General features: G+C 39.8%; 1 protein-coding gene and 1 long non-coding RNA gene across 25 annotated transcripts in view; one reads left to right on the forward strand and one right to left on the reverse strand.

The window, feature by feature from the left end:
• LOC147342807 (uncharacterized) overlaps nucleotides 1-11908 on the forward strand; it is a 545729-nt gene that overhangs the window by 531918 nt on the left and 1903 nt on the right. For 9 of the 18 annotated variants that reach the window (XR_015157181.1, XR_015157182.1, XR_015157183.1 and 6 more), the window contains 2 exons: nucleotides 787-925; nucleotides 6466-6937. This is a non-coding gene — a long non-coding RNA (uncharacterized LOC147342807). Of the gene's footprint in view, nucleotides 1-786; nucleotides 926-3074; nucleotides 3202-6465; nucleotides 8594-11908 lie in introns of those variants that run through there. The other 9 variants (XR_015157194.1, XR_015157195.1, XR_015157196.1 and 6 more) reach the window with 3 other exon arrangements.
• The window catches only part of NRG3 (neuregulin 3), a 1239421-nt gene continuing 1227535 nt past the window's right edge, over nucleotides 23-11908 (reverse strand). For 5 of the 7 annotated variants that reach the window (XM_086382914.1, XM_086382913.1, XM_086382918.1 and 2 more), the window contains exons 8-10: nucleotides 7673-7843; nucleotides 2163-2234; nucleotides 23-1930 (exon numbers count right to left, since the gene is read on the reverse strand). In XM_086382914.1, the coding sequence (XP_086239040.1) occupies nucleotides 1423-1930; nucleotides 2163-2234; nucleotides 7673-7843 (751 nt within the window). In that variant the 3' untranslated portion in view covers nucleotides 23-1422. The remainder of the gene's footprint in view (nucleotides 1931-2162; nucleotides 2235-7672; nucleotides 7844-11908) is intronic. The other 2 variants (XM_086382916.1, XM_086382915.1) reach the window with 1 other exon arrangement.

Here is an 11908-nt window from a genome sequence, read left to right on the forward strand (position 1 = left end):
ACAGACAAATCTTCAGGAGAAGTTTCAGTTCACCTTAGCAGTGGTAAAAATATTGCTTTATTCCAAATGAACATACAGCACAATTTACTGTTCTTTGGGGGACTTCCTTTGAACTGAATAGGCTGGGCTTTGTGACTTCAACAATTTATTCTTTCCATATTAACCACAGAAGCCAATGTCTCGGTCCACACATGGTAGACTCTCTATAAAATAAATAGTAATGAGGATGATGAGAAAGCAAAGGGTAACCATCAATTTGATCATTGGCTTGTATAAATAATTTAAGTACGCATGACTCAGGATAAGTACCCATCCCCAACTTTCCTTGTAATACTGATATCATTAATGAGCCAATAGTTGTTCCTCTCAAAAAGATTCACATCAGAAAATGGTCTAGACGTTGTCAAGAGTTTTGTAGGACCCCACCATGCAAGTGACCTTGATTTACTAACTGAACTTTCTACTTAATGGAAAAAATTTAAAGTGAACAGATCTACGAGGGAATTTTTTTTTCTTCTGAATATTAGATTCCCTGATGTTTCAGAACAAATTTTTAGCAAGCTGAATACACACACACATGCACACACATACGCAAAATGAACATATGTGCATACGGCATACCGGTGCTCGAGTGAGCAGGTACACACACACACACACACACACACACACACACACACACCGAGAAATGCTCCTTTGGAGCCCCTAAACAATCTCAAAGAAAAACATTTCTAGTAGCATGATTTTAGTGACACGACATTTGTGATGTTTTTGTCTCTTTTTCTATAGTAATTTCCTACCTCCCTCTGAGATTCTGTGCCTTCAAATTTTGGAGGAAGCTGGCACATAAGAGCGGCTAAGAGTGCCCCGTGATGCCCTCTATCTTCTATTCCTCTCCTTCCAGAGTCTTTGTGCCATTCTTCAAAAAGTAAGTAGAAAACATTACATTGGTTGACATGACATAACCTGTGATGAGGCTGTCGAGTGGATAGAGATTTAGGGTTTGGGATTGGCAAGCCACATGGCAAGGGCCACCTGCTCACTGGCACGTCCGCCCTCAGCATACATCTTTTCTCTTTGAAACTGGGTAATTGCCAGCACTTTTTATGAGGCCACTGGCACTGTGGGGCTGAGGGTCTGAATTGCCCACATCTACTAAGAGCCAAAGAGGACAGTGTTGGGACTAACTGAAATTGTATTCAGAATTCTACCCAAAAGCTTTAGTTGTAAGCTTTATCCCTCCTGAAACGTTTCTTTCCCTTTAAAAAAATATTTTGTTAAAAAACACTATGATATGAGGGCGATAGACTATTTGGTTTCTTCTAAGTAGATGCTCTTAAATTAATGCATATAAATAATTTGTATTTAATCTCCTCTCTTTCCTCTTGAGCAAAGCATAGAATGCACAGATTTCTACATCTCGAGTCACTTGGTCAATGCAGGGTCTCTTTGTATTTCGTTTCTTAAGACAAATTGTGCCTCTCGTTCTGATTTGGCTGTGGGACTCAGGGGAAGAAAGGCTGTGTTTTCACTCGCACTGTCCTCTGTCTCTACGCTGGCCAGTTCGTAGTCTTCTGACCGCCTGGCATCAGTCAGAATTCGAATCTGCTCCTGGACAGTTTCTAGCAATATTTTCACTTCTTGTTGTTCTGCTATAAGACAATCGCTGACTGGAATACTCACATTGACAATATCAGCAGAGTAGGAGTTTTTGCACCATTTGATGCTTTTGACTTCAGAAATCCCTGGCATTTGCATGCAGGTTTCCTCTAGACCCACTGAAGGGATGATGGGCACAGAACTGGCCCTTGGGGATGAGTATCCCATCAGGTCCTTTTGCTCCAAACTATTAAAATAGGAGTTTGTCTCTCTTGAAGGCAGTTGCATATTTATTGATGCATTTTGTTGGGTTGTTAAACCATTGGCTGAGTACCTGAAAAAGAAACAAAGTGTAACATATACTGCTACCTGCCCCACAATATTCAGTCAACAAAGCACTTTCCACATGCATCATCTCACTGACTTCTCACAGCAACCCCATGAGACGGATACTATGTTCCCAGTTAAACAGAGAAGTAAACTGAAGCTCGTATAGGTGAAGTGACTTGCCCAAGGTCACACAGAAAATAAGTGACAGATTGAGACTCAAACCCAGATCTTCTTACTTTAAGTCCAGGGATCTTTCAACACACCACAGCTGTATAGGCAGGTGGGGTATAGTCTTCCTGACCTCTATCCTAGAATACAAAGTAAATGGGGGTTGAGCAGGTAAGAGTGTGGCCCTTCCATAGTGACAAACAGGAAACCCATAATGGCATTACTCCACTCCATCAACCTGACCACCCTCTCAGCCCTGGTTTAGTCCAGTAGACTCCTTGTGGCCACCCTAGGTGGAGGCAGTCAGGAAGCCCACTCTTCAGCATCAAAATACTACAGTCCTAAGTTTCTCTGCTTCACACTGACTTAGTCCAATTTTCAATGGACTCTGTTCTATAGGAACCCCCTTCCTGCCAGTTTATAGAGCCTAAAAGATGGGATGAGAGGCATACAATTCCCCTGTCTGCCCAAGAAGAACATGCGGGAAGTTCCATGGGGCCTCAATCAAGCTAGTAATGTTCCTCACATGGTTTCAGGAGCCAAGTAAGGTAGTTTATGGGTGCGTGACAATGGCTTGTCCAGAATGCCATCATGACATTCCAAGTCATTTAATATGCCAGAATCTAGCTGGCCCTCTTCTTGGTTGTTCAGAGCTGGTGAATTATCCATTGCTTCTGAACTCTCTAAAGCCAAAGATTGGAGCCGAGATATGGTAGATTCACAGAAATGAACAGTAGTATTTATCCTATTTCTCAATTATTTTTACTTAATCTTAACCTTAAATTAAAATTTAAGCATAATCTAAACATATTCACCCTCAGTATAATAAATCTCATTCCCCTTGTCTTACATTACATTGTAAATAAAAATCATGTTTATACACGGAAAGAATAATTGCAATGAAGTGTGTTGCATACTAAATAGAAGCCTTTATTGTAAAGACAAGATCGGAGAAATTTAGAGCTCTGTCTTTCTGCCAGACAGCATAAAAAGATGAGGAATGGCTTTAGGTTGCAGTTCCATCCTCTCTCACTGTGCCCAACATGGAGTTGGCAATCAATACATTTTGATGGAATGGACACAGGACTACATGACCAGATCTTCAAGGTAAACAGTCTCTTAATATCCTAGTTAACACAACAAGAGCTACCATTCACACAGAGCCTTCAAAAGGCACTTTCACCTCTAATTACTTTATTGATTTATAACACTCTGTGGTTTATTATTATTACCATATAATGGATGAAAAAACTGGACTAAGGAATACCCAAATGACTTGCTCCAAATTATACTCTTGGAAAGCAGCAGAGAAAGCAGTTAAACCTATGTTGTTTTATTTTGTTACTATCAAGGCCTTAAATGAGCGGGCATCTCAAAGTGCATCCCAGCCTTTTTTGGGATGTAAAATCTTTACCTGCACAAACTAGGCACATAGAAGGAAATTCCCTAGGGGATCTTACTCCTTTCTCCTTAGTGTTATATCACTGAAAATCTGAACCTAAAGTTTCTGATCAATGAATCACTTTCAACAAGAAGGAAGGTGCCAACTTTAAGGCTTCTGTGTTCTTTTCTTAGCACCATTAATGTGTATGAAGGTAGTGAATGTCTGCTGTCAAATTCACCAATGGCACAGGGCCAAGAAATTTTATTAGGATAAAATCATCTTTCATATGGATATCATCAGAGTATATCCATGAGCAGAACCTAACAGGATGAAAAGTAGTGGTAACAGATGCCAATTCTTAATACCTGGATTTGAACATATTTGTAAAAATGGCTAAAAGTGTAAATATCTTATAGGATTTAGTCAACCGATGCTTTAACAAGTCCACAATGTGACATGACTAAGCAGTAATCCAAGGCAATTCAAGCCAGACTTGGAGCTGTCTTCCAATATGCCTGTGGGCTGCCCTGGGTGGCTCAGTGGTAAAGAATCCTCCTGCCAATGCAGGAGACCTGGGTTCCATCCCTGAGTCAGGAAGATACTCTGGAGAAGGAAATGGCCACCCACTCCAGTATTCTTGCATGGAAAATCCCATGGACAGAGGAGCCTGGCAGGCTACAGTCCATGGGGTCACAAAGAGTTGGACATGACTTAGTGACTAAAGAGCAGCTGATAGATGAGAAAGGAATTACAGTTGACTTCTGCATTATCTCACAAGCCAGGTATGGGTCACACGCTGGCAACAACTGAAATCTAAAATGCTGCCCTAACATGAAGGTGTACTTGAAACTATTAGAACTCTCCAAAATGTGACATGTGACTTTGTTTTGGATCAGAAAAGATTTCCGTTTCCACCACCATTATATGCTCTGGAGTCTTAGACAAACACGGAAGCCTCACTTTAATTCTCTCATTAATTAAAACTGTTAGGTTGTAATGCTGACCTGGGGGCTGCTCTGAGGACTCGCTGAAGTGATGCCTCTGCATGAATCAGTAGAGGCACATTGGTGATCCTCCCTTTCTTCCTAGAGTTGCTGCGAGTGTTCTAGCACTGGGCTTTGAGTAGGAGGTGACACTACTCTCCAGAAGCTTAAGTTAAATTTCTAGATGTGATTCTTGATTAGAAGATAGTCAGAATTCTACATTCCATCATAGTCAATGACTGTCACATTCTATCCATAAGCACATCATTCATTGACTGTAAAGTACCAGTTTGGATTGCCCTTCTTCCGATGATCCCTCAGCAAAGTAAGCACACGTGCCATTTCCTTTGTAGCTATGTAAACAAAGCCTCCTTTTAAAGAGGGAAGATTTCAACAATTAGTCATTTTGTTTGATTCCCAGGAATTCAAGGGTCAGGCTAAGAAATATGTGTTTCCCCAGAGGAGTCTAGGACCCAGTTCTTGGTGCATATGGCATTAGAATGAACAGACTAAATTGAAGGAATCTAATTTTCCCTCTGGAGCCATACGATTAAAGATTCCACATGTATACATTGCCATTCATGACTGAGATTTTTCTTCACGTTCCTTTCCTGGTTTCGTGGTTTATTGGGTCAGAAAGGCTGGTATTCAATGGTTCTTTTACATGGGATATCTTATCTTTGGGTTCACCATTGAAATTCTTTTATCTTTCATGCATTCATCTCTAAACTTCCTGAAGAATAACTGAATATAAGTTTGTGAAGTTGCTATTTAAGTGAGATGGATGATAAGTATGTTTCAGATCCCTTCTACTTTGAAGGAAGCAGTCTCTTGTGATTCTCGCTCTTTCCGTTTAGTATAGGAATCCATCAGTTTGATTTGCCTGACATAACGCAGTTCAGAGCTTTGTGAGCCACTAGCCATAGTCAACACCAAGCCATTGACCAGGGGAAAGGCTCTTGAAGAAGCTCCTTTCCACCTGACTCCCTCCTCAGGCTTCACCAAGTCAGACACTGGGTTCAAGCTGGGCTGAAGTTAGTGCCAAGGAGAGACATCATATACACGGGCAGTCTAAGTAGCAGACAGTGCCCATGTGCTTCAGGAGCAGCACATGGCAGCAGATGGCTGACGGCGCTTATAAACTCATTCACTCCCCCTCCAGGGAAGGGCCAGATTTGAAAAAGGCTTTTAGCTGTGAAATTCTATTACCAGTTCCATTTCCAGTCCGGTGAGATGGTCAGTCCCCCAGGAGTGGGAAATAGCCGTTCTCAAGAACTGAGAATGAGATTGCTCCTTGAGATTCATTGTGCTGAGCACACAGTGACGTAGAGTCATCATTTATCAACACTGGGTGCGTATCACATTGGAAAATGCATGTGGCCAGCCAATTGAAGAGAATATTCCAAACCCAATGACGGTTGAACCAAAACAAAATCTCCACCAGGCAGGATAAGTGTTAAGTCCCCCAGGAGTTAAAAAGCAAAACAGTGCCTGAACATGCCCTGGAAATCTCTGGGCCCTTGGAGATTTGTGTATGTTTGGTTCAACACTATGCCTGTCACAGAGCAGCCTCTTAGGTACATTTGGAATGATAGCCGTGGTAGTGCCCAGCAGAGGAAAGAAAGCATGGACTGAGTTCTCTGTCCACTCACAACATCTCTGAGCTTGATTTCACCTCACTCATTCTCACTCTAACATTCATCCTGGGGCAGTGGGGAGAGGGTTGGGGGGAATACCTAAGTAACAGACGTTATTACTGATTGAAGAAGAAAAATAATTACGAAACATAATTAGCTATAGGCTAATGCAAGCCCCTTTTCCAGCCATGAGGCAAATAGAGATGCAAACTGCTTCCTGAAACTTGTATTATGTATTTTGGCCAACTTAGCTGTTATGTTGAATGTGTAAATCTCACCCCAGACCTGTACAGATATATTTTACAGTCCAATTGGAATTGCTTCACAATTACAAAATTGAGATACAAGCTATTTATTTATCTTCTAGTCGTCCTACAGAAATCTGTTGCCGAGATTTGTCAGACACGGCACTGCTGCATGTATATCCTGCCCAGAGGGAAAGACAAAGTTAAGGATCTGGGACCTCAAACCTGCTTTGACTTTCAACTTGCTACAGACTGGGTAGAAAAATCACCCAGACCAAAGAAATGTAGCCTGGCTTATTCAGAGAGAAAGAAGAAGACTGGATGCAACAGGCTTGAGTGAGGGAATGGATTCTTAGACTTTCTGAAGTAAACCCTGATTGCATTGCTCTTGAAATTAGTAGTAATACTTTAAATGTTCCCATGGCAATAAATACAAGTACCCCTTCTCTGCTTACTATGTGTCAGGCACAAGCTCTTGACACATGTAATTTCTTTTTAATCTGCCTGACAATCCTCAGGAAGTCTCGTACTATTTTGTTCAATGTATAGACTAGAAAACATAAGCTTAAATGATAAAACTTTCTCAAATTCAAACAAGGAGTAATCCAGCTTGTCAGTTTTGATAAGGGTGCCATCTTTGGTGGGATAGCTTACGTCAGTTAGGTAAGTGGTGTCTAAAACTCACTCTCCACTCCACTCACCATTCTATGAGCCCCGTGCAGGTCCACGCCCACTCACAGGAAGGGGCACTTTTTGCACTGCAAGGATGGGCAGCAGCCACTGAGTCCCAAGCCCAGTTTTCCACCCCTGCACTGTGAGTGAAACTAGAGATCTAAGTTCAGCTGGTTGTGCCTTGACAATATGCTGTCAGCATTGACTGAGGCACATTCAAAAATGCTCTATGGAGCAGATGCTACTTCTGTATTACCGGTAACCGCTTATGGTATTTTCCACAATAGTCATTAGAGAATTAAGTCCTTTTTTTCCCCCCAAACCTAAGGATGAAGGAATACTTTTGTCCTCCTAAGAAATCCCTAGTTTTTAAAGTCAAAAACACATTCCCAGTTATTTTAGAAACTTCACTAAAACATAGTCTAGATATCTATGTACTTCTTCATGTTACATTTCTTTTCCATCTAACATTTCCCAAATATCTACTTCCATTTTATCTATTCTTTATAGTTTATCTATTCTTTTGTGGAACAAAGATGGAAGCAAGCATAAATAGCCAATTAGTGAATCAGTGAATAAAACCCCAAGGAACATTAAAAACTCCATTTAAAACTCTAGCATTCACCCGCCCTAAATTCCATTGCTCTTAAGACCTACCCTTGGCGAGGTATCGTATCCTGGTCTGGGATCTTTGATTCCTCCAGTTGCTGATACGCTGGTCCCACGAGTCCACCCAGCCTACTTCGGGGTGATGGGGGTGTCCTTCTGAAGGCATTCCTATGGAGCATACCACTCCTTTGCCCTGGACTGCAGCAAGAGGAGAGGGTCCTGATGGTGGAAAGAAAACCAACAAACAAATTGATCATAGCCATTTCCTCACAGGTGGCTGCTCAGATTCTTCAAGCACTGTATTTGCACCCCAGATCCTCAGAGTTCTAGACCAGGTTCCATCCATGCCTGCAGGATATTGGCTAGGAGGGTTCGAAAGTTGCTGAATCTATTTTATCTTTGGACAGACTAAGAAGAAGAGATGTTCAGTTCCTCTGTTTCTGGCATTCCCGTCTGGAGCTTAAAGAATGTTCCAGCTCCTGATTCCCATCCTCCCTCATCATCCATGCTCCAGCAGGGCCTCTAATAGAAATAAAAGTGGTCTTGTTATTAAATGGTGACAAGAACTAAACCCAAGAAGCCTTAAGGGGAAAATGTCAATGGTGTTAGTCGTAGAACAAACAAGCCTTATTTTAATTGCCGTTGTTTCCTTAAAATATATGTTATTTACTTTGCCAGTCCACAATCTCAAATTTTCATAAATCCTGAGAACCTAAATTATTTTTCTTTTGAGGTTTCCTTTTCCTAACATTTTTATTGAATGAAAGATTCTTTAAATTATATAGTGTTTTACAATTTTCAAAAAGAGTCATGCGTGACTTTATATAATCCCATATTAACCCTTTGAGTTTGCTTTTAATAAATGTCTGATCATATATTTCATTTGATTTATACATCCCAACAGCCAAATAACCATATGTTATCAGATGCTATCAAGGGGCAAATAGCATACATGGGATATAACCTCAGGTAAGATCCCTACATAGATTATAGTAAATAAAGAACTAGACTCTCTACAGGAATCACTTACTAATTTGCCACGTTACTAATTCCATCCATATCTATTCCTCTTTCCACGCCACTGAATTTTCCCTACTACCATGTGAAGTGTAAGAACTCTGTTCCTGTATAAACATTCTCTGAGATTCCTATAAGATAGTTTAGAATGTTTGTGTTACATTCTCATTTAACTTTGAAAATAGCAATAAAACCATGCACAGAGCAAAAACATTTTCAAAATTTCAATATGCCATCAAGTTCCAAAGGAACCATTCCCCCAAAGGAACTTTACCCATATTACTACATTATATGGAGTTCCATAACTTTTCCCCCCACCAACATTACTGTTATTTCAACTTAATAAATACAAGACCTCTCCTATGTTATTTAGGGTCAGGATTTGAAAACCAGACATATGAGTGCTAGTAGCCACCTTCCTGGGTTTGGCTAGGGAAAGCAACCACACTTAAGAACTCCATATTTGTCAAGCCTATCCCTAACTTCCTGAGTTTGTGCAGATATCAGATTTTACCTAGCATGGTTATTACAATTTCATTCTTTAGCATAATATTTCTAATGTGTTGAATCCTAAAATACTTAACAAGGGACATCTAGCTGGGTCACCAAGCCAGCAAGTTTAAGGAGCTGCATAATAACCGATTCGTTTCTCTGCCTTCCAGTTTCTATATACACTGGTGGCAATTGTGAAGTTCACAGAGCACTTGGGCTTGGATGCTAGAATTAGCTGCATTGGGTCTGTATGTTACTAGCAGCATGATACTGAGAATAGTATTTATACAAGTCAGAGTCCTGGAGGGAAATAAATGGCACCAGAAATTGGATCATTTGGGAAGATTTTGCTGTTTAGAAATGTATGTTCACTGTTTGAGGGGAGAAAAAAAGAAGAACACACAACAGGACACTACTGTACTTAAGGGCTGGTAACAATGGGAGGCTGTTACCATCCTTGTTACTGAAAGGACGGGGGGAAGGAGCAGTTACCTGACTGAAGAGAGAAAATGGTTGTAAGAAGAGGCCACCTGGCAGGTGCTGTGGCCCCCAGAGGAGGGCCGTAGCTAAGGCCACCAAGCAGGGAGGGAGGGGCAGGAGTGCCAGGACCTCACTGGCCCTGCCCTTCCCTCACTTGGCTGTGCACCGCAGTGAGACAACAGAAGTCCAAAGGCAAGAGAAGGTGCTGCCCGTTTTAGTGCACCAGGCAGGGCAGAAAAAGGGAACGCCTAGACATGGTGCATGTGTTGAGGTATTTTCATAGTATTGCTGTGGGGACTAAAGAGCTCAAATGTGTAGCGTTTAGTAGGAAATCTGGCACTTGGTAGGTGCTCAACACAATGAATTCCCCAACTCCTCTGCTCAAAATGACAACTCAAAGGCTCATACTAATCACTGAAAACCCTGGAATTATTTTACCTTAAAAAACCTATATATGTCCTGGCTATAAATGAGTTATATTGCCAAAATTAATGCACTAAGTATGACATGACATAATAGATTGCTTCTTTAAAGTAAAGAGGGGGGTGTTGGACTAAACATGAGAAATAATGGCTTTGAATTAATAGCTTTTGTTTCATAAATGAGTTATCCAAATGAGTCAGATTTGCAGTACACCAAAAAAAATGAATTATTCATAGCTAGCCAAAATGGCACAACAACAGAGTCTACGGGTATGAACTAGTAACCCATCTTAAAAAACAGTTCTATACCTATTGATCAATCCACTATTCAAGCTTTAAAACCCAGTGGCATTCAGGAAGTCATGGAGCAGTTTGCAGGATGTATAAATCAGTGACTAGGTTATCAATCACAAAAACGTTTAAATCTGCTGCATGTTTTACAAAACAAAAGCTATGATATATTGAACTATAATTTACAAAGTTCTAAAAGCACTTTATAAATCAACCCTTGCCGGTCTATCAGGACACAATGCATGCCAACAAATACTGCAGTGTCATTGAAGCAAACAAAAAAGAAGGTCTCTTAGAGAGTTCCTTATTTGACCTGTGAGTGATTCCCAGAAGCCATAGTAGAAGCCAAGTTTAGGAGGGGGTGTATCAACAGACAAAAATAGGGATAGGGTTATCTGCAGGTCAAATACATTAGAAGCTGTCATTCTTTATCCTATCAACTTTAAAACATGTATGACATAATATAATACTTAATATTATACTTTATTTTATTTGACTGGATGAAATACCACTTTAACATGGATTACAATCTGCAGAGGGAAATATGCTTTTGGAAAAAAAAAAAAAAGTCTTCTAAAAGGCTGATAATTTTGTATCTAATTTCCTAATTGAAGAACATCCATTAAGTCCAGTGAACTTAAAATGCTCTTTTCATAGGGAAATATTTGTAAATTCCCCTACTGATATAAACCAAAAGTTGTACTCAGTAGCTAAAGCAGTTATGCAGTGGCCAAACACATTTCATCCTGTGTTGAAAATATTTAACCCTTTTTTTTTTTAAACTTAGCAAACCCTTAATATCTCAGTCTCTACTCATGTAGATTAAGAATAAAAATCACCATCGAGTACCAATGATTAGTATCCAGAGTGACATGAAAAATCCCATAGTAAATGTGGCCAGCATCAGTAAACTCTTTTGGGGGGACTCCTTCAGAGGTGGGACAGAAGTTAGCTTCCTTGAACAATGCATTTTTCTCTCATAGTCATTTCCAAAATGTGGCCCAGATATGTGAAAACCAAGGGTCAACAACATTTTTCTTTCATTGCTGGAAACAAACAACTTTTTTTTTTTTTTACCTTTTCCATTTAAAAAAATATTTATTCTCTTTATAATTTAAGAATTTTTTTAACACTGTACTTCCTTTCTTTTAAGAAAAGACTTTCTTTTCTTAAATTTTTTTTTAACACTGTACTTCCTTTCTTTTAAGAAAACACTGTACTTAAGCTTTCTTTTAAGAAAAGAAAGCTTAAATCTTTGGACAACTTCCACAAAGACTGACAATGTATTTTTGGATGTACATAATGTCTATTCTAGCAGGTCTCAACTGTTGGCACCTTAGAACAAAGCTTTCAATTTTTGGAGTTCCAGATTCCTTATGTATAAACATAGTATGTGACTAGCAGATGCTGAGAATGTACTCAGCTTCAGAATGCTATAAAATTGAAAACTTTTATAAGATAACTTTATTTTTGGCTTTCTTCCCCAAATAGCCAATTTTATGGTCAGCATGTAAAAAAAAAAAAAAAAAGTCCCACTCCACTGATAATGGAAGATCTAATACTAAACCAAGAGAAGATTTAG

The sequence above is a fragment of the Bos grunniens genome, chromosome 28 (assembly GCF_055505025.1).
Source record: "Bos grunniens cultivar Pamir isolate PY7600 chromosome 28, Bosgru_T2T1.0, whole genome shotgun sequence".
Taxonomy (NCBI): domain Eukaryota; kingdom Metazoa; phylum Chordata; class Mammalia; order Artiodactyla; family Bovidae; genus Bos; species Bos grunniens.